The 27,438-nt window shown below is 41.2% G+C and overlaps 1 protein-coding gene across 1 annotated transcript; it reads left to right on the plus strand.

Moving 5' to 3' along the window:
* Positions 1-19,811: 19,811 nt before the first annotated feature.
* Positions 19,812-27,218, plus strand: LOC119991184 (extra-large guanine nucleotide-binding protein 1-like). Its single transcript, XM_038837433.1, has 8 exons — positions 19,812-21,752; positions 21,848-21,985; positions 22,072-22,176; positions 22,265-22,435; positions 23,501-23,678; positions 24,970-25,211; positions 25,763-25,926; positions 26,415-27,218. The coding sequence occupies exons 1-8, from the start codon at positions 20,544-20,546 to the stop codon at positions 26,995-26,997; spliced, it is 2,790 nt and encodes a 929-aa protein (XP_038693361.1). The 5' UTR covers positions 19,812-20,543; the 3' UTR covers positions 26,998-27,218.
* The last annotated feature ends 220 nt before the right edge of the window (positions 27,219-27,438 follow it).

Genomic DNA, 27,438 nt, shown 5'->3' on the forward strand with positions numbered 1-27,438 from the left:
CAATGAAGGCCGACCTCATCTATGGTGCTCAGCAAAGAGCAATGAAGGCTCTTGATGAAATGACAACTTCCCCTTTTACAAGGGATATCAGAAAAAAAGAGGTCCCTAGAAGACTCGTCATGCCGACGTTTGAACAGTTCAATGGCCGAATTGATCCAGTTGCCCATTTGGATCAGTTTATGCGGAAAATGACCTTGTGGGAAGGAGATGAGCCAATTTTGTGTAAGGTTTCCCATCTTCTTTGGGAACGATGGCATCGCGGTGGTTTCACCAATTACCTCCGAACTCGATCTCGTCGTGGCGTGAGATGGCCAAACTATTCATTAATCGTTTTATTGCTGGAAGTCGAGAACCGAAGACCCTTAGTACCTTACTTACCATGAAGTCGAACAACGGAGAGGAGATCTCCGACTACTTGTCTAGGTACTTAGAGGTGTGTACGGAGGTAGAAGGATGTGATGAGCGGACGACTGCCACGTCCTTTAAGATTGGGTTACCAGATGGTTGTAAGCTCAAGGAGTCGTTGACCTTATATGAGTCGAACACCATAGCTACCCTACAGGATAGGGTCAGGAGATACGCAAAAGTAGAAGTTCCAAAGGCTAAACGGATGTCCACTCCAAAAAGGGGGGAAAAGGGTTCTTGAAATAGTTGATCTCTACAAGATGATAAAAAATCTTCGAGCCGAGCCGAACACAGTAGGTCGGGGAAGAGTTCGGCCAACGCTGTTGAATTCAACATGTCAATCCATAAGCTATTCTACGAGATCAGGGATCAACCATTTATAGTCCGTCCTCCAAAAATGTCAGGGGATCCAAATCGAAGGGATAAAAAGAGGTACTGTGCATTCCATAGGGATGTCAGGCACATGACGGGGAGTGTAACAATCTACGTGAACACCTAGAGGAGCTAGCCAAACAAGGTAAGCTAGCAAAGTATTTGAAGAACAAGGCAAAAGATAGCAATAAGACTTGGGATAATGTCGGGAGATCTGTTACAGGCTGGAGGCAAGATAATGATGAACCAAAAGGCACAATCAATGTGATTACATTGGAAAGGCAGGGACACGTAGTCTCTGTGAATAACACCGTTGCTCAAACGAAGATGGTCGAGGGCCAAGAAGCAAATAAAAAAAGAAGAACTACAGTAGACATTACCTTCTCAGACAGGGACTTAGCCGGGTTGGACCTAGCGCATAATGATGCTCTTAAGATCACTATAAGGGTCTGCGGTTATGATGTTAAGCGAGTTCTTATTGATCAAGGAATTGCTGTCAATATCATGTACTACCCGATGTTTGAGAAGTTGGGACTGAGCCAGGCCGATCTCGTTCCAGAAACGGCATGCTTGGTTGGATTTAATGGTAGCCAGGTTTATCCTTTGGGAAGAATTCGAACAAAGGTTCGTTTGGGACCGAAGACTCTCGACACGGAGTTCTTGGTGATACAGGGGAGAACGGCTAATAATGCCATTCTAGGAAGACATTGGCTTCACGCCATGGAAGCCGTGCCATCAACTTATCACCAAACTCTCCGGTTTCCTTATAATGGCGATATGTATGATGTCAAAGGAGATCGCCCAGAGTGGAATAGTGAGGTAGCTAGTCCCCAAGCAGTAAAGGAGACTCATCAGATAAGCACTCTTATGGAAGAGACATTAGTCCAGCCTGAGCCGGGAATGGATCCAGAAAAGAAGTCAACTGTGCAACTTGAAAAGGTCCAGATTGATGGGTCCAATATTGACAAGTATTTTCTCATTGGCAAGAATTTACCAGCAGCAGAAAGAGAGTCCCTTCTCGGATTGTTAATGAGAAATATCGGAGTCTTTGCTTGGACTCCTCAGGAAATGCCAGGAGTCGATCCGAAGGTGGCAAGCCACAGATTGAACATCCGGCCCGACTCGAAGCCGGTCATCCAAAAGGCTAGAAGATCGGCCTTGGCTCATGCCGAAGCTGTGGTAAAGGAAGTGGAGAAATTGACTGAAGCAGGAGCCATACGGGAAGTAGATTACCTAGAGTGGTTGTCGAATACAGTGGTGGTTAAGAAAAAGAGTGGAACATGGCGAGTTTGTGTAGACTTCACGGATCTTAACAAGTCGTGTCCAAAAGATCTGTTTCCATTACCCAAAATTGATCAGCTGGTGGACTCAACGTCAGGAAGTCAAAGGACGAGTTTTCTTGATGCCTATAGGGGTTACCACCAAATTCCTATGAATGAAAAGGATGAAGAGAAGACTGCGTTTATTACTACGAGAGGCACATACTGTTATAAAGTAATACCTTTCAGACTAAAAAACCCGGGGGCAACTTATCAACGTTTAGTCACGAAGATGTTTGGAGGAATGATGGGGGCACAGTCGAAGTTTACATCGATGACATGGTTGTCAAAACGGCTAGAGAGGACGACCATCTCTCAGATCTCCAGTCTGTATTCGATGTCTTGGAAGTATACAAACTTAAGCTTAATGCTTGAAAGTGTGCTTTTGGTGTTAGTTTCGGAAAGTTCCTTGGACACCTAGTAACGCGAAGGGGAATCGAAGCAGATCCAGACCAAATTACGGACATCAAAAACTTAAGGAGTCCGAGCTCAGTTAAAGAAGTACAGAAGTTAACCGGAATGGCAGCTGCCCTGAATAGATTCATTAGTAAATCTTCTGACAGATGCCTTCATTTTTTCAGAAGTCTGCGTGGTGCAAAGAAGTTTGAATAGGCTGCGGAGTGTGAAATGGCACTGGCCGAATTGAAGGATTACTTACAATACGTCCCGCTTCTGGCCACTCCTGTCCCGGGAGAGAAGCTAAGGTTGTATTTGGCGGTGTTAGAAATTGTTGTGAGCGCCGTTCTTTTGAGAGTAGAAGGAAAGATTGAGCAGCCAATTTATTATGTTAGCAAAACACTCCTAGACGCTAAGACGAGATATACACCATTGGAGAAGCTATTGTATTGTTTGGTGATAACTTCTAGGAAACTCAATCATTATTTCCATGATCACTCCATTGAAGTTGCTACTACCTATCCTTTCAGAAGCGTATTGAGTCGGGTTGACCTCTCTGGAAGAATTGCTAAATGGGCAGTAGAGCTCGGCCAACATGATATACACTTTGTCCCTAGAATGGCAATTAAGGGCCAAGTCGTAGTCGACTTTATAGCGAAATATTCCAGTCCTCCAGAACAGCCAGTTAAGGAGGTTTGGACGTTGGAGATTAATCCTGGAAGTACTTGGGAACTTATGGTTGATGGCTCATCAACCAGAAAGAAAAGCGGAGCTGGGGTAGTACTGACTTCCCCGGAAGGCCTCACCATTAAGCAGGCCATCAGGCTGGGGTTCGACACAACCAATAATGAGTTTGAGTATGAAGCGCTACTATGTGGCTTACGTAGTGCACTCAAGTTGGGAGCGAAGAGAGTAAAGATTTTTTCAGACTCGCAGTTGATAGTCGGTCAGCTCACTGGGGAATATGCAGCTAAGACTAAGGCGATGATTGCCTACCTGACCGAAGCAAAGAAACTGATTGAGAAGCTAGAAGACTTTGAAATTCAACGAGTCCCAAAAGGGCAAAATAGTCACACATACGCTTTGGCAACCTTAGCCTTAGCCGATCAGGAGAAAGCAAGAAGAACTATCATAATTGATATACAGAAGAAACCAAGTGTACCGGCCGAGCAGGTCGAGGTGTCTCAAGCTGAGCTCGGCCCGAGCTGGATGGATCCCCTTGTTTGTTTTTTGAAAGATGGTTCCCTTCCGGAAGACAAAAAAGAACCTAGAAAGGTCACCATGAAGTCATCACATTTTTGATTGTCTCCTGAAAATAAATTATACAGGAGGTCATTTACTGGCCCATATTTGCCCTGTGTCCATCCAGAGAAGAAAGATAAGTTATTGTACGAAATCCATAAGGGAAGTTACGGGTCCCATACTGGGGGCAGGTCGATGGCGCAGCGAGCAATCTCACAGGGGTATTGGTGGCCGCAGATGCATGAAGACTCAAAAGCATATGCCCGAAGCTGTGAGAAGTGTCAGAAGTTCTCAAACATACCTCGATAGCCAACAACAGAGCTTAGCCCCCTGACAAGTCCATGACCGTTCTCCCAATGGGGGCTCGACTTAGTAGGACCCCTACCCACGACGACTGGGGACAGAAGATGGCTTATAATGGCCATAGATTATTTTACCAAGTGGATAGAAGCCAAGCCACTTGCCAAAATCACAGATTTTGAGACAAAGAAGTTTGTGTGGGAGTCAATTATCACGAGGTTTGGTATTCCCTATGTTCTGGTGTCAGATAATGGTACTCAGTTTGATAGCAAAGCCTTCAGAGACTTTTGTAATGGTTACGGTATTCGAAACAAATATTCAACACGCAGGGAAATGGACAGGATAAGGCATCTAATAAGATAGTGCTTGATGGATTGAAAAAGCGTCTTGATTCTATCAAAGGGAGATGGGTGGAAGAACTCCCAAGTGTATTGTGGACACAAAGAACTACCCCTCGGAGGTCGACTGGGCAGACTCCTTTCTCCTTAGCTTATGGGACGGAAGCTGTCATTCCCTTAGAGATTGGCCTACCGACCATCAGGACATTGGCACTTGAGCGAGGTGAGAATGAGAATGCCTTGGCTGTCAACTTAGATCTCCTAGAAGAGAAAAGAGAGCAAGCAGCGTTGAAATTAGCTTCATACCAACATGAGTTGGCAAAGGTACATGATAGAAAGATGAAGGCAATGAATTTTCATCCGGGAGATCTTGTTCTCAGGAAAGTGTTGGGCAACACCAAGAATCCCCAGGATGGAAAATTAGGGGCAAATTGGGAAGACCCGTACAAGATAGTTTCCATTAGTGGACCTGGAGCATACAAGATCGAAGATTTGGCAGGCAAGACAGTCCCGAGGCCTTGGAATGCTGCCAACCTTAGGAAATTTTATGCTTAGAGTTTTTCAATTCTTGCTGTAATAAATAGAAGTGTCCATTCGGCATATCTATCCTCTTTCAATTAGACTATCGTCAATAAAAGTACAAGTTTAGATCCATAATTGTGTGATCAGTTAGAAATTTATTTTTTATTGATAAAAAACCCAAGGGGCTCCTCACCGAGGTTTGGACAGAACGACCAAGGCTAACAGTCCAAAAAAGTCCATGGGACATCCCAAGTAACTTGGGTTTGATATAAAAAACCCAAGGGGTTCCTCACCGAGGTTTGGACAGAACGGCCAAGGCCAACAGTCCAAAAAAGTCCATGGGACTTCCCAAGTAACTTGGGTTTGATATAAAAAATCCAAGGGGTTCCTCACCGAGGTTTGGACAGAACGGCCAAGGCCAACAGTCCAAAAACGTCCATGGGACTTCCCAAGTAACTTGGGTTTGATATAAAAAACCCAAGGGGTTCCTCACCGAGATTTGGACAGAACGGCCAAGGCCAACAGTCCAAAAAAGTCCATGGGACTTCCCAAGTAACTTGGGTTTGATATAAAAAACTCAAGGGGTTCCTCATCGAGGTTTGGACAGAATGGCCAAAGCCAACAGTCCAAAAAGGTCTATGAGACTTCCCAAGAAACTTGGGTTTAAAAAAAAAAATTTTGAGTTAGGCCAAGACTCGAGAAAGGCCAAATATTCAGCAAGACAAATTCTCAACAAAGGCCGAATACTCAGCTAGGCCAGTCTCGAGAAAAGCCGAATACTCAGCTAGGCCAGTCTCGAGAAAGGCCAAATATTCAGCCAGGCCAACTCTCAAGAAAAGCCGAAGACTCAGCTAAGCCAGTCTCGAGAAAGGCCAAATACTCAGCTGGGCCAATCTCGAGAAAGGCCAAATACTCAGCTAGGCCAGTCTCGAGAAAGGCCAAATATTCAGCCAGGCCAACTCTCAAGAAAAGCCGAAGACTCAGCTAGGCCAGTCTCGAGAAAGGCCAAATACTCAGCTGGGCCAATCTCGAGAAAGGCCAAATACTCAGCTAGGCCAGTCTCGAGAAAGGCCAAATATTCAGCCAGGCCAACTCTCGAGAAAGGCCAAACACTCAACTGGACCAGTGTCGAGAAAGGCCAAATATTCAGCTAGGCCAAGTCTCAAGAAAGCTAATCAGTTTGGTCGAGTCCGTAGCAGGGCCAAGTCCTCGAATTGGCCAAAAACTAATGGACAAAACAAAAAATTTCCCAACAAGTAAAAGGAATAAAAGGAAATTGGAAGTGCACAAGTCTTTATTAAGCAAGAAAAGTTAGTACAATATTGTTGCATAAAATTCATACTAATACCCAGAATACATGAAAAGATAAACTGAAAGAGCTAAGTTACGGGGTCAACACTATTATCATCAACCCGACCAGTTACAACTCAATAATCAATGTCCTGTGAATCAGGAGCAGAGCTTGGATCCATACTACCTTCTGTTAGCCTATCCTGGCCGACCCTCTCCGAGGCCAAGGAGTCATCGTCAACATCAACATGGATGGTTCCGGAAGGAACTCCAGCAGCAACCTGGGAAGCCTCAATTGTAGGAGTGGGAATGACATCAAGAGGGAAATAATCCAGTATGTTTTCCTTAGCTCCATCTGTGGCAGGGAACCTGATACTGTCCTGACGCCAAAACGGAGAGTCTCTCGAGATACCAATCTCCAATAAGGCCTCACATCGTCCCATGAGGTAAGCGGTGTTCCCTTGATCTTTCAAAAACTGTGTGTACTCAATAAAAGCATTGTTGAAGGCTTTGTCAGCAGCCGCCTTCTCACGAGACAGAACGGCGGACAAAGTCTCATCCAAGCTGGCCTGAAGTTTCTGCTTGTCTTCTTCCAAGCCGGCGATAACAGATTGGGATGCTTCCAACTTAAATGTCTTAGCAGAGGTCTCAGCTTTGGAAATGGTCAGATCAGCCATCAGAGCAGCCATGTCGGTTTTCACACTATCATAGCTTTTGAGAGTCCGTGCATGCCGTTCACACTCAACCTCGTACCTCCTATGGTACTCATGAAGAAACTGGGCACCCTGCAAGATAGAGGCTCTCATCACTACAACTGTAAAATAAAAAAAAAAACTAGAAGGAGTGAGAAGAACTTTAAGTTACTTGCATATAGTATTAGGATGAGTTCTCCTTGAGGTCAGCCCCGGAGAGAAGTTCCAACCGAATCTGGTCTGTCGGAAGGGTAGTAGTAGACAGAAGGGCGTGACAGACCCCGGGGTCCCTCATCGAACAATTCTTGGAAACCGGGTGGCCACCAATCGTCGGAGTTAGTATCAAATCATTTATCCAGGGCTGGTTTGGGGAAGTTGATTTTTTCCGAGTCTCTTTACCATAACGTGTGGAAAGGTCGTTCCCACGTCTGGATAAAGAAGTGGTATCTTCATCTCTAAGCCTCTTTCCCGAATGGGCTGGTGGAGGAGGAGGAAGTGCAGCTGGTGGAGGTGCCGCGGAGGACAATCCATCATCTCACCGAGCCTCAGGAGTCGGTCTAGTGAAAAGCAAAGCCAAAGCCCTGGGCATATCTTCTAATGATACCAGAGGAAAATCTGTCAAGAAGAAAAAAAAGTAAGAGTTAGCCTAAAGGCGAATATTAAAGAGTACGACGCTTTATCAAACAGCTAAAGAACATACTATTGTAATCCAAAGTAAAGTCATAATCAAGAAGACCGATATTGCCAGACTCAACATCCAGATTATCTGAGTCCAAGATAGAACTCCCCAGCCCAAGTGAACCAAATGACTGGTCTGGTTCGTTTGAGGAGTCCGAGACAATATGGATTAGCCCATCCTCGGGGTTAAACGTTCTAAAAAATTATATTATTGCAGCCTTAGAAGTCTCTGGAGGACTAGCGGAATCTGGCGACACGGTCGGTCTATACCCAAGTACGTATGGTGCAGAACGACCGAATGGGGTAATCTCGATAGGTCCGAGATGCCTGCAAAACTCATCAAAGGTCGAATAGTCCCCCTGAGCCCTAATATCTCGAAAGGTAGGGGTGGGAGCTGAAATAAAAACCCTAGGTTAGTTTATGAAAAATAATAATAAATAGATAGAGTCATTTAAAAAATATATATATACATATAGCTTGAAGTGAGAATTAAGTAACCTGGCAAACCACTGACTCAAAAAACCACATTCGGACCGCTATGCTATTTGATGGTCCTCTGATAAGGAAGAACTCATCCTCGCTATGCTTTGCAGCGGAAGGAAGACAGTGAATGAGGTGTTGATCTTTGTCCCTCGGAAAAAGATGAAATTTGTCTTGCCATCCGCTACAGCTTTTTATAATGTACGCTCTTTCAAGATCAGCCGGTCTCACACCAAATCCATAAACTCTATTAAGAATATCCACACCGTTGACGATTCTATAAAAATTGGAATTAAGTTGATGAGGAGCAAGACCATAGAGGGATAAAATTTTCCGAAAGAACTCCGAAAGTGGAAATCGAAGGCTGCCTTCGACTATGGCGGCTATGGGAAACTTAACACATCCAGGAGGAGGATCACCCTCTGAGGCAATTCCGAGTTCACAATCAATAGGAAAACCGTAACTACTTGCCCATCTACGGAGTTCCACTAAGTTTCCAACAAAACTAGCGTATTTACCCATAGGATGCGAAACCTAAAATCAACCAAAAAAGAGTAAGGGGCGAAAAACTTACTGTGAAAACTTTGATCCAAGAGGAAATCCAGCAATCAGAAGCTCAAATCAAATACCAGAAAAACTCCACAAAGATGGTAAAGTCAGAATTGAACCTTGCAATTTAAAGGGGTCTCGCGCAACAATCGGAGTGAACGGAAGTTCGGATGAAGTCCAACTTAAGGAGACAAGGCCGGATTGTCCGTGCACGATTGAACCCGTGAGGAGTTACGTTGACCGAACTGGAGCTGCGTGGAAGGGCAGCGGATCTGCACGGCCGAGCTGACCTATCTGGGAGCGCAGTCGATCTGGCCGATCTGGAAGTTAGGCTGATCTGGCCGGTTTGGGAGCGCTGCCGATCTGGTCGTTCTGAGAGTTAGGCCGATCTGGCCTGTCTGGGAGCTAGGCCGATCTGGCCTGTGCGTGCTCGGCCGGTCTGGCAATGAATGGAGCTCAGCTGGTCTGGCAGCGAAGGGAGCTCGGCCAACTGAGCAAGGTAAGGCAGCGAAGGAACCTCGGCTTGTCAGACCGGTCTATGTGCCCGGCCTGTCTGGACAGTCTGGAGGCCTGCCCAAGTTGGAGTGTCCAGCCGAGCTAGAGGATCCGGCGAAGTTGCGTGGTTGTGCTACCGGGCTGGAGTGTTTGGCCGGTTTGAATGCTAGGCCGGCCTGACTTCTTGGTGTCTGGCCAAGCTGAAGTTGTTGGCTGATCTTGGTGCCGAGTCTCTCTCAATCTCTCTATTTTCTCTCTTTTGACACAAGAGAATTGGTGAAAACAAGTTGTAAAAAAGTGGGACACACTAGTAAAAGAATTAATAGTCAAAAAGTAGAGGTATGGTTAATACCCAAGAAATAAATCAAACTCACAAGTATGGAAAGCATCTACCTCTAGTCAATTAAGAATCTTTCAGCAAAGCCCAGTTCAGATATCTCGGAACAGGCTTTTGGGGGGCAAATGTGAGGAATATTCCGACAAGACACATGGCATAATTCTATTTATTATTTTCAATATTAAATCATGTTATTATTAGCAAGTTTAAGATATCAGGAGTTGTTTTCCAATTAAATTAAACGACTTACTGATTGGAAGTAACTCCTCAAATTGCTCTAATGGAGTCATACACAAAGTGAATCTCTTCCACTATATAAGGAGGTAAATTTTTACGTATTTTTTCTTAAGCTCTAATTATGGTTATATCGGCTTGATTATCTTGGAAGCTAACTTGAGCGTCGGAGTTCCTACGGTCAAACAACTACCGTCGGGCCCACTGACAATCTTTGTTTTCAGGATTCAGGTGGCCATATCACGAAGGAGCATTCGTTGAACGTGGTGATCAAATTTTATTCACTACAGCAACATTGTTTTTTGCTTCACTTAAAAAAATCTTTCAAGTCTAAGTTGTGCTGTAATTGGTACCACTCACTCATTAAAATGGTTGGGGTTGTATATATGTGTGGATGTGTTTTTATAAAAAAATATATTAAAGGGTATAATAGTAAAATTGGGGTAGTGTATTTATAAAAACAATTAGATTTTAAATTCATATTGTGGTGTATTTAACATTGGAGTTGTATTTAATATAGTGAAGCCTTGCTCCAAGCCCATCAATAAGCCCAACATTGAAGAGAAGACTTGCTCCAAGCTTAATAACAAACCCAATGTCAATAAAGTCCAATCATGCTAATGTCCATTACAACGGTCATCTTTATTTATGTCTGATCAAATGATCAGACTTTACACGTGTAACAATTTCATTAGTTTAGTTCATAAACGTTAGAATCAGAACGTTGTCTGATTCAACTTTCTGTATATATCTGGACTCTCTGTACCTAAACTAAATGAAGTAATAAAAGTGCTAAGCACACACTTTTTTATGGTATCGGAGCAGGACAATCTGGAAAACATTTCATCTTCTTCTTCCTCTATGGCGTCTGGTTCAGTTCATTCCCATGGAGATGGTCCTCTATTACAGCTGCTAATGGCAAACAAGTATTTGCCATTAATGCAAATTCTCAGCTCGCTCAGAAGCTGAAACCTACCAACTTCACTATCTGGAGAGCACAACTTGTTACTGTTCTTCGAGGATACCGGTTTATGGGTTTTGTTGATGGAAGTACTACATGTCCGCCCACTACCAATGTTGAAGGTTTTGATTACTGAGATAGACAAGACAGTCTACTCCTCAATGCTATCATAGCTTCGCTCCATGAATCTGTCTCGCCTCTGTTGGGTGATGTCTCCACCAGCGCTGATGCTTGGAACAAACTCCATCAGCTTTATGCCAACAAATCCAGGTCCCGAAAAATTCAACTAAGACAGCAACTTCACAATCTGCAGCAAGGAAATAAATCCGTTGACGAGTACCTACAATATGCTCGACAAATTGCAGATGAGCTTGCTCTTGTCAAACACGCTGTTGAAGATGATGATTTAATTCTTTACATACTGGATGGTCTCAATCCGGAGTATCGAGGTATTGTTGAAGCAATTAGAGGACGTGAAAATCCAATTACTTTTGAGGATCTTCATGATCGACTTGTGAGTCAAGAAGCTTACCTGCAGAAAATGGAAAAGAATCAAGCAACAGCTGTAGCTACAGCCCATCACACTCAAAAGCAAACCTCCTTTCATCAAAAATCTCAAAATCAAGGATCCTGGAATCATGGATCCCATCAACAGAGACATCACCCTCCTAGACAATAAAATATTGGAGGTGGAAATCTAAGGCCTCAAAACTCTTCATATGGAGGAACCAACACTCATCACAACTCTAGCAACAATCGCCAACGCCCACGAATCTTCTGTCAGATTTGTGAAAAACCAGGCCATACAGCCAGGGTGTGTCGCAAGCTGAAATCGTTTGTATCTGAGTATGCTCCCAGTGCCAACTATGTGTCAAGCTCTGCTGGGACTTCTCCTTCCAATGTTCAACCTTGACTTGTAGATTCAGGAGCTAGTCATCACATGACAGCCGAGCTTGGAAATCTCTCAATTCATTCTGAATACGATGGAACTGACGAAGTTAAAATTGGGGATGGCTCAGGTTTGGCTATAACTCATCAGGGCACCTGCAATCTACACACACAAAACCATGATTTCTCACTTGCACACACTCTTTGTGTTCCCTCAATCAAGAAAAACTTAATCTCAGTTCATCAATTTACTAAGTCTAATGATGTATTTGTTGAATTTCATCCTAACTTTTTTGTGGTTAAGTCTCAGCTTTCAGGAGCTCCGTTGGCTCAGGGCAAATGCGTTGATGGAATTTATCAATTCAAATCTCTACCTCCATTCAAATCTCTACCTCCCTTCACTGCTCAACTGGCGCACAAAACCAATCTAGCTCTCTGGCACCAACGCTTAGGACATCCTAGTCATGATGTTCTTAGTTCTCTATTAAATTCTGTGAATTTACCTCATGCAAAAACAACCAGAGCCTTTGATTGTAACTCTTGCAACATTAATAAAAGTCACCGTCTTCCCTTTGGTATTTCTACTTTATCTACTTCAGCTCCTCTTGAGGTCATATTCTCTGATGTTTGGGGTCCTGCATCGACCCCTTCTGTTTTTGGACACAAATTTTACCTACTTTTCGTAGATCATTTTACACGATATTCATGGCTCTTTCCTCTATTTCAAAAATCTGATACAAGCTCTATCTTTCCTCAATTCAAGAACCTGGTTGAAAATCAATTTAATACAAGAATCAAGACCTTATACACCGATAATGGTGGTGAATTCATTAAATTGAAAAACACTCTTGCTAACTTAGGTATTTCATGGATGCAATCTCCACCTTATACCCCACAACATGTCGGATTAGTTGAGCGAAAGCATCGCCATATAGTTGAAACTGGGAAAACTCTCATGTCTCAAGCCAAACTACCCCCTTCCTTCTGGTCGTTAGCATTTGAAACCGCCACCTACCTTATCAATCGAATGCCTCTCACTCCCCTTCATCATCGTTCACCATTCTCCCTTTTGTTTAATCACCAACCCAATTATCTCAAACTACGCATATTTGGCTGCTTATGCTACCCTTGGCTCAAACCATACACTCATAGTAAACTAGAACCACGATCTACTCCATGCCTCTTTGTGGGCTACTCCTCATCTCAACACTCCTACAAATGTTATGATCCCATCACACAAAAATTATATTTCTCTCGCCATGTGGTGTTCAAAGAAAATTCCTTTCCTGGGATCTCCTCTTCCTCAATTAACCAAACTTCAACTTCCTCCCACACTGCCTCTGACCTAGTCTTAAATCACTCCTTCCCTAACCCCAATGTATCTTCCGTAGCCGTTCCCCCACCAGCACCTACCTTTCATAATGTTCTAAATACTTCTACTACACCTTCCGTAGACCATTCCACTAGTGTGTCCTCTGACTCTTCTTCAATGCCTTTAGACCAATCTACCTCCCTTCCTTCAAACATTCCTACGCAACCTTTTTCTCCTTCCCCACATTCTGCTCCCACATCTCCAGTTCGCACTCATGCTATGACCACTCGATCAATGAACAAAATTTATAAACCCAAAATCTTGAATCACTCCACTCTTCATCCAGCTGCAGCCTCACTTGAACCTAGCACTGTATATGAAGCTCTTCAAAACTCTCATTGGAAAACCGCTATGAAAAGTGAACTTCAAGCCTTACATGATCATGGCACTTGGATACTAATCCCTCCTGATAAATCTCATCACCCGATTGGCTCCAAGTGGGTGTTTCGTCTTAAACGGAATCCCGATGGCAACATTCAACGTTACAAAGCACGCCTTGTTGCTCAGGGTTTTCTCCAAAGACCTGGTTTGGATTATTCTCAAACTTTTAGTCCTGTGGTTAAACCCACAACCATCAGATTGATTCTCTCTATTACCGTCATGTATAACTGGCCCTTGAAACAACTAGACATTAACAATGCCTTTCTCAATGGCACTCTCAGTGAAACTGTCATTATGAAACAACCACCTGGTTTTGCAGATCCCAAATTTCCCAAACATCACTGCCTCTTGCGCAAATTCATTTACGGTCTCAAACAAGCACCTCGTGCTTGGTTCACTGCATTGCGGGATGCTCTTCTTCATCTTGGTTTCATTAATTCTCGGGCAGATTGCTCCTTATTTATTTATCATTCACAATCAGCTGTACTTTACTTACTTGTCTATGTCGATGACCTCATTCTCACAGGTTCTGACATGTCTCTTATTCACAGCATTACTTCAGCACTTGCACGCAAATTCTCCCTCAAGGAGCTTGGAGATATCTCCTATTTTCTGGGAATTGAAGTTGTTCGAACCACGACTGGGCTCTTTCTGTGCCAACAAAAATATATTCGTGACCTTCTTCAACGTGCAAACATGCTTGATTCTAAGCCCGTTGAGACTCCCCTCCCATCCAACTTCAAACTTTCGCAGTTTGATGGCACTGCTTTGTCTGACTGTTCCCTCTATCGTCAACTTATTGGAGGATTACAATATCTTTCACTAACTCGTCCTGATATTTGTTTTGCAGTTAATCGTCTTGCACAATATCTCACTCGACCTACCACGGCCCACTGGCTTATTCTCAAACGTCTGTTGCGATATCTAAAAGGAACCATCACTTATGGCATTATTCTCCCCACCAATCGCTCTCTTAGTTTGCGTGCCTTCTCAGATTCAGACTGGGCTGGCAATCCGGATGATCGTTCCTCTGTCTCATCCTATCTCGTCTTCTTTGGCAATAGTCCCATCTCCTGGCGATCGCGCAAACAACGCGCAATTTCTCGGTCCTCCACCGAAGCGGAATACCGTTCGTTAGCTTCCACCGCCTCCGAAGTCATCTGGATAACCAATCTACTAGCTGAATTCCGCATCCCTCTGAGATCACCACCTCTTCTTCACTGCGACAATCTCGGTGCTACTTATCTCAGCGTTAACTCAGTCATGCATTCACGGATGAAGCACATTGCAATTGACCTTCATTTTCTTCGTGATCTCGTCAACAAAGGTGCCCGCTCAGTTCAGCACATAGAAACCCATCACCAACTGGCGGACTTGCTCACAAAGTCCCTGCCTAGGTCACGTTTTCTCCATCTCTGTACCAAGATAGGCCTCTTGGATGGATCCCCTATCTTGCGGGGGTGTATAGCGAAGCCTTGCTCCAAGCCCATCAATAAGCCCAACATTGAAGAGAAGACTTGCTCCAAGCTTAATAACAAACCCAATGTCAATAAAGTCCAATCATGCTAATGTCCATTACAACGGTCATCTTTATTTATGTCTGATCAAATGATCAGACTTTACACGTGTAACAATTTCATTAGTTTAGTTCATAAACGTTAGAATCAGAACGTTGTCTGATTCAACTTTCTGTATATATCTGGACTCTCTGTACCTAAACTAAATGAAGTAATAAAAGTGCTAAGCACACACTTTTTTATTTAACAAATATTGTGGTGTATTTAACCGCACCCTTTAGATATGACTAATGATTTGACACATTTGGATGTCTCCGATTTCTTTGAAAATCCATATGGTAAGTCCTTATAGGCAGAAGTTATTTATTCAAGTGCGTTGTTTTAAGTTTATGCAAGTGTGTTGTAATTCATAGTGAAATAAATTTTTAATATGTTATGTTTAAAGTTTTTTAACATCATATATACTAAAACAAAATAATATTCTAGTATTTGATATTTCTATACTAAGTTTATAATACGTTAGCAGAACGAGTCTCTACCATTCTACTGGTATCAAACCTTGTTTGTTCAAACAAAAAAAATAAGTATTACTTTCAATTACGTTTATAATAATAATATTATTATATCAAATCTTGCAAAGTTGGATTTCATAGCCTTTGATATTTCGGGCAAGAATTACTTAATATGGGTTTCTGATATTGAGTTCCATCTTGAAGCTATGGGTCTTGACAATACAATAATTGAAGAAAATACCAAATCCCAATAGGATCGGGTAGAAGCAATGATTTTCCTTCGCCACTACCTCCACGAGGATTGCTATTCTGAGCATCAAATTTTAAAGAAGAAGCTTGTTGTTCTAACCATCTATTTCCAGATTGTGTTATGTCGGTAGTTATGTTTTGAATCATTTGGATAGGCTACCAAAATCTGAGGAGGTTAGGTATGAAAAGGCTAAAATTTGATTGGAAGTGAATGAGCTGCTGGAGCAGAAAGAATCTATGTGACGTCAAATATCCCATGCTTTTGGCTTCAGGAAAGGGGTCGCAACACAGTTTTCTTTCATAGACAAGCAACTTATCGGAAAAGGAAAACCTAATCTCAGGTATTGAGGATGGCAATGGTAGGTGGATGGTAGAGACGGAATTTATTGAACAAATTTGTTTGGAGTACTTTGAGTCTATTTTTAGTACAGCGCACCCGTAGTCAGTGGCGGACAGAAGCTTATGGGACTGGGGGCACGTGCCCCTAGTGAAAAAATACTAAATATACTATAAATTCATGGCAAGCTAAGCCTAATGCCACCAATCAAAAAATTTGAGGCCCCCAATCCATTAATTTTTACCCCCACTTTGAAGACTCTGAACGATTCGAAGTTTGAAGTTGCGTCAATTACAATGTATTTTCTTGTTACTTTAAACTATTATTAATATGTGTTTTTGTGTTTGCAATCAATAATCGTACATCAATTACATATAGAACCCAAAAAAAATGTCTGAGGGCGCTGCACCTGAACCCCCGCAACACTTTTGTGCCCCTAGTAATTTCAATTCTTGGATCCGCCACAGCCCGCAGTCCTTCGAGGATGCTCTTTCGCCTGTGGATTGCCGTGTGAATGAGAAATCGAATTGTGACTTATTGCTTGAGCCTGGGATTGAGGAAATTTCCGAGGCAATGTTTCATATGTTTCCTACAAAAGCCCCTAGCCTCGATGGAATGCTAGCTTCATTTTACCAACAATATTGGAGTGCAGTAAGGATGGATATGGTTTATTTTAAAGGTCCTAGCAAATCGTTTGAAAAAGCTTCTCCCTCGTATCATTTCAGAAAATCAAAGTGCTTTCGTGCCAGGCCGCTTAATTACGAATAAAATTCTAGTGGCTTTTGAAGCCATGCACCGTATCCATTCGAGGTAGCATGGTAATGTAAGGTCTATGGCTATCAAGTTAGATATGAGCAAAGCTTCCTTTTTGTGAGCTATCATGCTTGTCGGCTCTCCTAACCTAGGCATCAAGACAATCCATTATTTAAGGTTGCAAAGTCGCGCGAGGATGCCCCCCAATTTCTCACATATTGTTTACCGATGATAGTATTCTTTTTTGTAGGGCTAATACCCGTGAATGTGAAGCTGTGGCATATATTCTCTCTATTTATGAGCAAGCTTTAGGGTGGCAAGTAAACTTGAGAAAGTCCAATATCTCTTGCAGTCCTTATGATAAACATATGGGCCTCCCTTCATTGGTTAGGCATTCCAAGAGAGATATTTTTTGGGTGGTGAAGGAGAAGATTGAGTCTAAATTTATGGGTTGGAAGGAGCGTTGTCTATCCAAAGGCGGGAAGGAAATCTTAACTAAGGCCATTGCGCAAGCGATCCCTAAATATACTATGTCGTTTTTAAGCTTCCTTTTTCTTTGTGCAATGAAATCACTTAATATATAGCTCGATTTTGGTGGAGTGGTTCAACTAACAAGCGTGGAATCCATTGGTGGTCTTGGGATCGTCTCTGTGATCCAAAGCATATTGGTGGGCTGGGTTTCCGCGATCTAGAAGCTTTTAATTTGTCTCTCTTGGCTAAACAGGACTGGCAGCTGATGTCTAATCCGGACTCTTTATTTGCTAAAGTGTACAAAGCTCATTATTTTCCTTATTCAAATTTTCTAAAGGCTAGCCTTGGCTCTTCTCCATCTTATGCTTGGCGGAGTATGCTAATATCGAAATCGGTGATTGAAAGAGAAGTGAGATGGAGAATAAGCAATGGCGAAAAGGTTGGGCTGGATTCTTGGCTACCTCGACCCCACACATTTAAGCTCATCACACATCTATCTGAGGTACAAAGTTTTGCTATGGTTTCTTCCCTTATTGACCAATGCACTCGTACATGGATTGAACCCATTATTCGGTCTACTTTTCTCCCCATAAATAGTGAGCTCATTCCGACCCTTCCAATTAGCTAGAAAAATTCAATAGATCAACTTATTTGGCATTGGAAAGCTTGGGGAAATTTCTCAGTCCGTAGTGCATACCATGTTGCTTGGCAATTGCGATTGAATAGGGGCTCGGTGGGTAGCTCGTCTTCATCTCCTAATGCTTTTCCATGGAATAAGATGTGGAGTTTGGAAGTGCCAAGTAAGCTGAAACATGTTATTTGACGGGTTGTCAACAATATTATACCATGTAACTATCTACTATTGAAGAAGAAAATTGTTCATGATGGGAGCTGTATTCTTTGTGTCCGTAGGACGAAAAGTGTTTCTCATGCGCTCTTGGAGTGCACATGGGCTTCTGAGGTGTGGGATCCATCCAGATGTGAAGTGTATAAGGTCAAGACATACTATCTTAGAGTTGATGATTGGCTAGGTCAAATTTGCTTTCAGGTGATGGGGTAGCTGCATTTAGAGTAGTGTTCTTTCTTTGGGCTATTTGGTCAAATAGAAACTCTTTTATCTTCGAAGGAGTTCGTTGTCCAGCTAGTGTCACTGTCCCCTCTGTGGATTCATATATTGCTGAGTTTGGTCAAGCCTAGGCTTTGCGGATCACATCGTGTTCTTCTCAAATAATCCAAAGGCAGAGTAGATGGAGCCCTCGGGGACAAGGCTTATTCAAGATTACTGTGGATAAGGTTGTCTTCAGTAAAGTCCAATATATTGGTATGGGTGTTGTTATTCAAGACCACGTTGGCCACGTCAAAGCTGCTTTTTCTGAATTATTGAGAACGTCTTATGGATCTCAAATAGATGAAGCTTTGGCTATCTTGAAGGGTATTCGGTTGGCATTTATAGTTGGTTTTAGTCAAGTGATTGTGAAATCTGATTCAAAGACCATTATTGATGCTCTTAGTATAGATGATTATGCTTTAACTCCATTTGGGCATATAGTGGAGTTGATGACGTCAAGGCGCTCCTGCATTCCTTCCAAGTGGTGGTTTTTTGGTTTGCTCATAGGTATTGTAAGAGCATCTCCAAGGGAGACATCAAAACCCATAACTGCCAATTTGATGCCCCAAATCACAAAAACTTGACTCCAACGAAAGCATCAAATTGGTGATAAAAAAATGGGTGTCCACTTCTCTATATGTAAAATTGGTTATGGAGGAGAGAGAAATAGATAAGATGCAAATGGTAGAGGGAAAAGGACATAGAGCCGTTGGAGGAACAACAGCTATATCTCTCCTCTTTATATGCAATCAACTCTTCAAGATTTTGGAAGAGGATTTATAATCAGTTCATTACCAACGGAGGTTAAGCAGAACGTACCGAAACATCTATTAAAAATCGTTGGCGGGACATTAATGCAAAATGTGTAAAATTTATTGGGTGTGTTTAACAAATTGATGATCGACACCAATTGGGCCAAACAGAGCATGTAAGGGTAAATATTTAAAAACTTAATATTTTTCCATTGAACAATTTATTATTTTGTGCTAATATCTTGTTTAAATTCACTTGATAGAGTGAACCTAGGGAACTTTATGCTTCAACCAATGGAGGAAAACCATTTCAAGTTGATCATTGTCTTGATATACTTAAGCATGAGATGAAATGGCTTGATACTATATCAAAGAATAAACAATCATGTTCTTCTACCTATGATGGTACAGATGGTGATACAATTAATGTACAATATCATAGTGAACCTTCCACCAATCGTAGTAGACCTTTGGATAGAAAAGTATCGAAAGAACAAATGAAGTACTGTAGCAGGAATCAAATGGGTGTTTTGATGTCTCATTTTGATGTTTACACTTGGAGATGCTCTAATATGGTGGCTTATATTCTTGCAAGGAATTCCCCAATTTTCAGGAGCCTGTCCACTGGTTAGGGGAATGCTCCGTTTTTCTTGTTCAATCTATGTTGGCTAACAATGTCTTCCTTTCTTCTCAGTAATGAAAGTTAGTTGCTTCCATAAAAAAAAAATCATTGTAAAAAGATTTTTTTTTTTTTAAAAGGAAGCACTTTGACTTTCTTTTCAAAAGTACCCTCGCTCTTTCTCCAAAATCCCAGTGTCCGTCCGTCCGTTGTGATCAGCAATTCAGCATTAGTGAACAATGTGGTTGAATTAGAGCACAGATGCAGAGCAGCCAGTCGTAGGCCTTCTTTTTCACGTTCAAATTCCATGAAGTTTCCTCTCACCACGCGTTGACTTGGAAAAAAAAGAGAGAAAACTGACCACTTTTGTACTTTGACAATGTCTTCTTCGTTTTCTCTTCGTTCTCTATTGTTTACGAGAAGACTCAGCTCTCTCGTTTTCTTCTACTTTGCTTGTATAACTACTCTTCTGGTTGTGGACTTTCATTCTCCGTGTTCTCATTCTTGGAAGATTCCCTTCTCACTGCTCTTCCTGCCACTTCCAATAACTAGTTTCCGGTTTCAATCAGCTTCGTTTTCTCTTCTTCTTCTCCTTTCCTTTTCCTTTCCGTGTGTTGGGGGAAAAAGATTGGAGGAATTTTGTTGGGTTTTGGAGCTTCGTCCTTGCTATATTTTGAGAAAGGGACGGTTTTTAAGCTCATTTTGACGGCTTTTAGATTCACGGGTTGTTGTAACAATTGGTTCTGCTTCATGGTTTTTTGATATACGCTGTTTTGCTTCATGGGTTTGTGATACTAATGGTTCTGCTTCACTATTTGATCAGGTAATGGATGTGTATCTTGGTTTTCTGATAGCAAGGGTTTAGCTTCATGTGCTGTTGATAGAGTTGCTTTTGCTAATTGGTTATGGGAATAGCTATGATTCAAGGATTGTTATGATAGTTGTTTTGTATAGACTTTAAATTGAAGAGCCAGATGGCCCAGCTTTTGAGAAAATTTTTGCCTATTGGCAAATCAATTCCCAAAGAAGAAGAAGAAGATGATGACTATGGTAACATAGAGTATTCAATTGCTGTTGAGTACCTTGGCCCTCCAGTCACTTATGATATCCCCCAAGCTTTCCCAATCAATGTTGAGAGAATCCCAATTGCCGCACCTGTTGTCTCAGCTTCTTTGTTGGATGACTTATCATTGCCAGTTATCCAACCTATTGTAAAATCTAAACCAACAACCAAGAAACCGTCACAGGAGCCAAAGTTTTGCTCTGAGGCTACTGTTTCCCCCATCATAACAGAAGTTTTGACTAGAAATGGTGTACTCCATGAGCCATCAGTTGAAATAGATAGTTCAGATGCATTGGATACAGCAAATAGTGGAGATCATCTGCCGGAGTTATCTAATGAAAAAGGAAATCCTGTTGGATTGGGGTTTTGCAATTGTGATGATAATCTGCGAGAAGCGTGTGGAAGCTCCCACCTAGTAGAATCACAAAATGGTTGCACAGAAGATGATGGTGGATTTCAAGACTACATGAATCCCAACAATCGTGAACCCACAGAATCGGTTTTAAGTTCTCATTCTGCTTCATCTGAGATTTTTTCTTTAAAAGAGGAGGATTGTGATAATGAAACTGTTAACCCTCCTGGCCATTTCAAGAGACCTTCAACTGTGACTTTCCGGGATCCTGAGTTCAGTGATTTATCTCATGAAGAATCTCATAATTCTGTGACTGAAAACATTGATATGATATGTGAGGTAGAAAGGATTGGAAAGAAAGGAACATGCTATCGGTGCTTCAAAGGAAACCGGCTTACGGAAAAAGAGATTTGCATTGTATGCGGCGCAAAGTATTGCTTCAATTGTGTGCTGAGAGCAATGGGGTCTATGCCAGAAGGAAGAAAATGTATTACTTGCATTGGGAAAAGAATTAATGAGAAAAATCGAAGGATCCTAGGGAAATGGTCTTGGATGCTCAAGCGTCTTCTTACTGAGATGGAAGTCAAACAGAGAATGAAATCTGAGAGATTTTGTGAAGTAAATCAGCTACCAGCAGAGATTGTTAATGTGAATGATGAGCCACTTAGTCAGGGAGGGTTGGTTCTATTGCAGACCTGCCCTAACCCACCAAAACAGCTAAAACCAGGATCCTATTGGTATGACAAAGTATCTGGCTTTTGGGGAAAGGTGAACATCTGGCTTTATCTATGCATTCTTCCCTCCACCCTTCCCTCACTTCTTTGCGCGGTATAATGTTTTATTTTTTGGTTTCAATTGAACAGGTAGGAGAGAAACCTTGCCAGATTATTAGCTCCCAGCTGAATGTTGGTGGTCACATGAAGAATAACTGTAGCAATGGGGACACAAACATATACATAAACAATCGGGAGATAACTAAACCAGAGTTTTGGATGTTGAAGGTGTTGTAGGATGTGTTTTCATGTTTTTTTAAATATGTAAGATTTTGAGCATGCAGGATTTAGTGCTTTCTGTTAATTTGTTGCAGGCGGCAAGAGTGCAATTTGAAGGAACAAATTCCTTTTGGTTGAATGATGATGGGACCTACCAGGAGGAGGGGATGAATAATGTAAAGGGCCGAATATGGGGCAAGGTTTGTTTGCAGTAGTCATGCCCTGACATACTTTTAGTACTGGTTGTATCTTGTTGAACTTTATTAATATGATATTATTTCTTCTCAGACTATAGTAAACATAGTCTGTGCGGCCTTGTCTTTACCAATTCCTCCAAGCTCTGGAAATCCCGGCAGAAAAAATGTTGATGTTATCCAAAACTGCCTTGAGCAGAAAATCCATGGGAAGTTTCTTCTGGTTGGTTATAGAAAATCTGGCACAAGTACCATATTTAAACAGGTGAGACAAATTTAGGGAATTATGTTAGTGATCATGCTAGTCCTTACATTTTATTTTTTGTGTGTGGTTAATTCCATATCAGGATAACTTTGACATCATACTTGATTGATGTCTTCGCTCTTGTGACATCATTCATGTAATAAGTGAACTTGTAGCTGCTTGTTGTTTGGGGTACTCAGAATATGGATGCAAGTGAATGCTAATTAATGTATTAAAGAGCTTAAACGTGCAACATCTTATATGATATGAATGTTGCCATATCTCTTTGTTGTTTGTTACCTATGTTCAGACCTGCATATAAACATGCCGTCTGATGTCAGAGTCACATTGTGATTGGAAAAGAACTGCTGGGAACAAAATAATTGGGCTGCCAGTCTTCGGAATGCTCATACCTTCCCTAGATCATGTCAGAATTGCTGTTACCGTTATATGAGGTCGTGCTATATGCTATAGCTTCCATAAGGAACTTAGGGCTGCTACCTTGATGGGAACTCAAAAATATCTGGGACCAATATAAATCATGGGGCTTTTTAGTTGGCCTTTCATCTAGAATTTTACATCATTTTATCAAGGTGTCCTCCTCTTTGGTTAGACCTTTTTTTCCCCCTTTATCATGATAATAAAGTAGGTCAGCCTTTGATTAAAAATATGCACAAATGTAAGAATATTTTCACCGTAAGCTATGTTAAGACAAGTCTTGGTGTAGTATATTGCTCCATTGCAACTTTGGTATCATTGTCGTCGTCATAATTGAATCCTTAATACTAAACAAGTTGGAGGAGAGACCTTATATTGTCCTTCTTAGATTCTTTACTGATAGGAGCCTTGCGCACTTGGCTGACCCTCTTCTTTGTCAATGAATGCAACCACACTGTTAAACATGTCAATAGAAAATTAACTTCATGATCCGTTTCCTTAACAGCTTTGTCATTATTAACAACCAATGCATAAATGATGAGGTCTTAAAAGAGATGTCTCCCCCCCCGAGCTTGTAGTAGACTATAGGCGCATTGATTTTCAGTGATGCTAAAATTGCTGCTACAATTGATTATGTGGCTATTTCAGGCCAGACTTCTGCACAAGGCTCCTTTTACTGAGGATGAGCGTCAAAATTTTAAATTTATGATTCAAAGGAATTTGTACAGCTATATTGGCATATTGCTAGAGGGGCGAGAACGATTTGAGGAAGAAAGTTTGATTGGAAGGAGAAAAAGACAATCCGTTAATCAATGCGGTCCTTCAGGTAAAATGCATTATCGTATAATTGATATTTCTTGTCATTCGACCCAAAAATTTGGCTGTTTCTTGTGACTTGTTAATATTATGCTAGGACATGTGATGATTCATAAAGTTTAATTCTCTGGCGTTTATGACTTTAAAGTACAATAACTCTTACAATATCCATGAATTTCTTACAATCTGTTAGCGGCACAATTTTTACAAATTATCATAATCAGCATTTTACAGACTAACATGTGGCCCTGTGGTTGCAACCTAGAGGTCACAGATTCAATTCGTGGAAACAAGCTCTCCACATATTATGTGGGGAGCCTTGTGCACGAGAGTTGTTTTATCATAATCAGCATCTTAGGAGGCACCAAACAGTTTATAATGCATTTATTGTCATTTTTATCAGTTCTGCCAAAATTGAACTTCAGTTTCGTGTTATCATGTTATATGCATTGACATAATCACTCAGGCTTACTTTACAGGCGAGCATGTGGCATAGTGGTTGAGTTGCATGGGTGAAAATTAGAGGTCACATGTTCAATTACTAGAAACAACCTCGCCACGTATTAGGTGGGGGTAAGGTCTACGTACATCCTGTCTATCTCCTAGCCTACCCACTGCAGAAGTCTTTTGGACGAGAGTTGTTTACCTTTACTCAGGCTTACTTTACTTAGTTACTTCCATTCTGTGAAAGGACTTTTCTTCCTTTGAATTAGGTGGACCTGGAACAAGGTCTGTGTTTTGCTGAAAGGATGAAAATAAGGATCATAGAGAGGTAGTATATTTTGTGGCTTGTGGTTCTTTGTTTTGAACTAGGGGAACCCTGGAACAATGTCTTGATATTTTGCTGAAAGGATGACAATAAAGATCATAGAGAAGTGGAAAATTTTGTTCCTTGTGGTTCTGGAGTTCATTTTTCTGCGTAAATATGAAATTTGAAGACAGTTCGTTCCATGAAGTTCACTTATACTTTTCTTGTGATTTTTTGCTAATACTGGTGAACTGGTAGTTTCACATTATTGTGTTGAATGATTCACTTGCTTAAAATCAGCTAGTTATATTCTGTTCTTCATTATTTGTTTATTGCTGCAGTATACTATTTTTTCTATTCCTTTTGTACAAGATAGTGGCTAGCTTTGTTTTTCGTAGTTATCTTGTTTTTTGAAGTTCTTTGATGATGATTGTTCTTTGAACTTGAAGTACTAAAACTTCAAGAACTCGAATAGAATGTGAAACAAGTTGACGTGACATGTGTACTATGCTTTATGAATGGCTCAAGTCTGAAATTGGTTTTACGGTGACAGATGGCACGGACCAGAGGGAAGATAATACAATTTATTCAATTGGCCAAAAACTGAAAGCTTTTGCAGATTGGCTTCTCAATGTTATGGCGTCTGGTAATTTAGAAGACATATTTCCAGAAGCTACTCGCAAATATGCTCCATTTGTTGAGGAGTTGTGGAAGGATACAGCTTTTCAAGCCACATACAACCGGAGGGATGAATTGGAAATGCTATCCAGAGTTGCTACTTATTTCCTAGAGAGGGTGAGCTCCCGCGATTATTTTTCTCGCAAGTTTTGTTAGCATAAATCCGGGGTTTCCTTATGATCTTTTGTTTGTTTCTTCACTATATACTGCTCAACAATAACCAATTGGTTATTCATGTTTAGCTACATTTCTTGTGCCATACCCTGGAGAATTACGGCGAACATGTGTAAGTTCTGCAATTAGTTGATATTTCCTGCCATTATACAAGTTACAATGGATTTCCTGTCAGTTATGTGGTGGGCCTTGAAGATAATGTAGCATAAATGCGAATGTGTCCAATACTAACAGGATTGATTACTTAATTTGGGTCCGCTCAACTGACAGGATTGTGTTTTTTTTTTTTGCTGAACCAAGGAGGCAGGATGGCATAAAATATGAAAATGTTCACTTGTAAAGTATGTCAAATATGGCTCTTATGATATGAAATGCTAACATGGAAAGTAAATCAATTGTGATTCTTATGATTAACACTAACTAATTTAGTAGCATTTCTTTTGATAAGCTGCCTGTTAGTATTTTTCGGTCTTTGACATTGCTTTTCTTCCTAGGCTGTGGAGATTTCAAGGCCAGACTATGAGCCCTCTGATTTGGACATCTTGTATGCCGAGGGAACCGCCTCATCAAAAGGGATTCCTTGCTTGGAATTCGAGCTCCTCAATTCGGCACAGACGGAGCTTGCTGCTACTGCTCTTTTTCATGATTCAATAATGAGGTTAGTTTAACTCTTTGCATCAGAAGTTTCAGTGGTTGGCGCAACAAAATTTGTTCATCAAATCTTTCTTGGAATTTATCCATTTTGAGCTCTGGAAGTAAATTTTCCATTTTTTTATGATCATTTATTTCTGATGCATGATCGCTGCTAGAAGTTTAATCGCAAGAAAACAGATTCCTAGACACTTTATGCTGAGTGAAGCAGCGATCATTTTGATATTGACTTTCATAATTGCTATTTTATCTGGAAAAACTTTCAACTTAGGAAAAAACCAGGTGCACATTTTGTGCTGTGGGTACCAAACTAATCTTGTTTCTCCATTCTCATGGCTCTGGAGAGAAATAAAAGTTAATATATAGCTTGTTCTAGCTTAGCTTTATTTTGACATTATGTTTCTGCCATCTTTCTCCTTTTTCATCCGCGACAAATATGCTTCTTATGACTTTGGATGTCTAGTATGTTTCTTTATCTAACAACTATACTCACAGGTACCAACTCATTAGGGTGCATCCAAGAAACCTTGGAGAAAACTGTAAGTGGTTGGAGATGTTCGAAGACATTGACGTTGTCTTGTTTTGTGTGTCCTTGACGGACTACGATAAATTTTTCGAGGACAGTAATGGAGTTACTGTAAACAAGATGTTGGCAAGCAAGCAGCTGCTGGAAAGCATAGTCACTCATCCAACCTTTGAGGGGAAAGACTACTTGTTAATACTTAACAAGTTTGACCTGCTCGAAGAAATGATTGATCAAGTTCCGCTCACTCAATGTGAATGGTTTCACGACTTCAATCCAGTGATTAGCCAGAATCAGAACAGCAGCAATAGTAGATATAGCAACCCTTCGTTGGCTCACCGTGCTGCCCAATATATTGGCGTTAAATTCAAGAGATTCTTCCATTCTCTCACTGGCCGTAAGTTGTATGTTTCGCTGGTTTCTGGGATGAAGCCTGATAATGTTGATGAAGCTCTTAAATATGCAAGGGAAATTTTGGTATGGAATGAAGTGGAACCCAGTTACACCATGAATGAAACTTCTGTAACCAGCATCGAGCAGAGTACAACCTCGTGATTTCGTTCGTTCGTTGAAAATGAATCAAATGCGGGATGGGAAGGAAGGGAAATTAAGGTCTGCTACTTTGCTTCCATTAACTAATGTTGTTCATATATATATATATATTTTGTATAGTGTAGATGCTCAGAAAAATAATCCATAGGAGAAGAGGCAAAAACTGAAAATGAAGGTCCATTTGGCATTGCAGAATAGCAATTGTTCAATCACCATCATCATTATATGCATATCCTTGACATTCTGCAGACCAAAAATTTAAAATGAAATAACAAGTTTAATTTAAATTGTTTGAACCCACTTTCATTTTTATATGATTGGAAAACGACGTAGTATTATATCAAAGAAGTCCAATAATTGGAATTACAAATCCAATCAAACTAGTGGAAACTAAGAAACAACAAAATTTTCAATGATTAAAAGAAAATTGGCTATTGCAACAAC

The sequence above is a fragment of the Tripterygium wilfordii genome, chromosome 22, assembly GCF_013401445.1.
Source record: "Tripterygium wilfordii isolate XIE 37 chromosome 22, ASM1340144v1, whole genome shotgun sequence".
NCBI lineage: Eukaryota > Viridiplantae > Streptophyta > Magnoliopsida > Celastrales > Celastraceae > Tripterygium > Tripterygium wilfordii.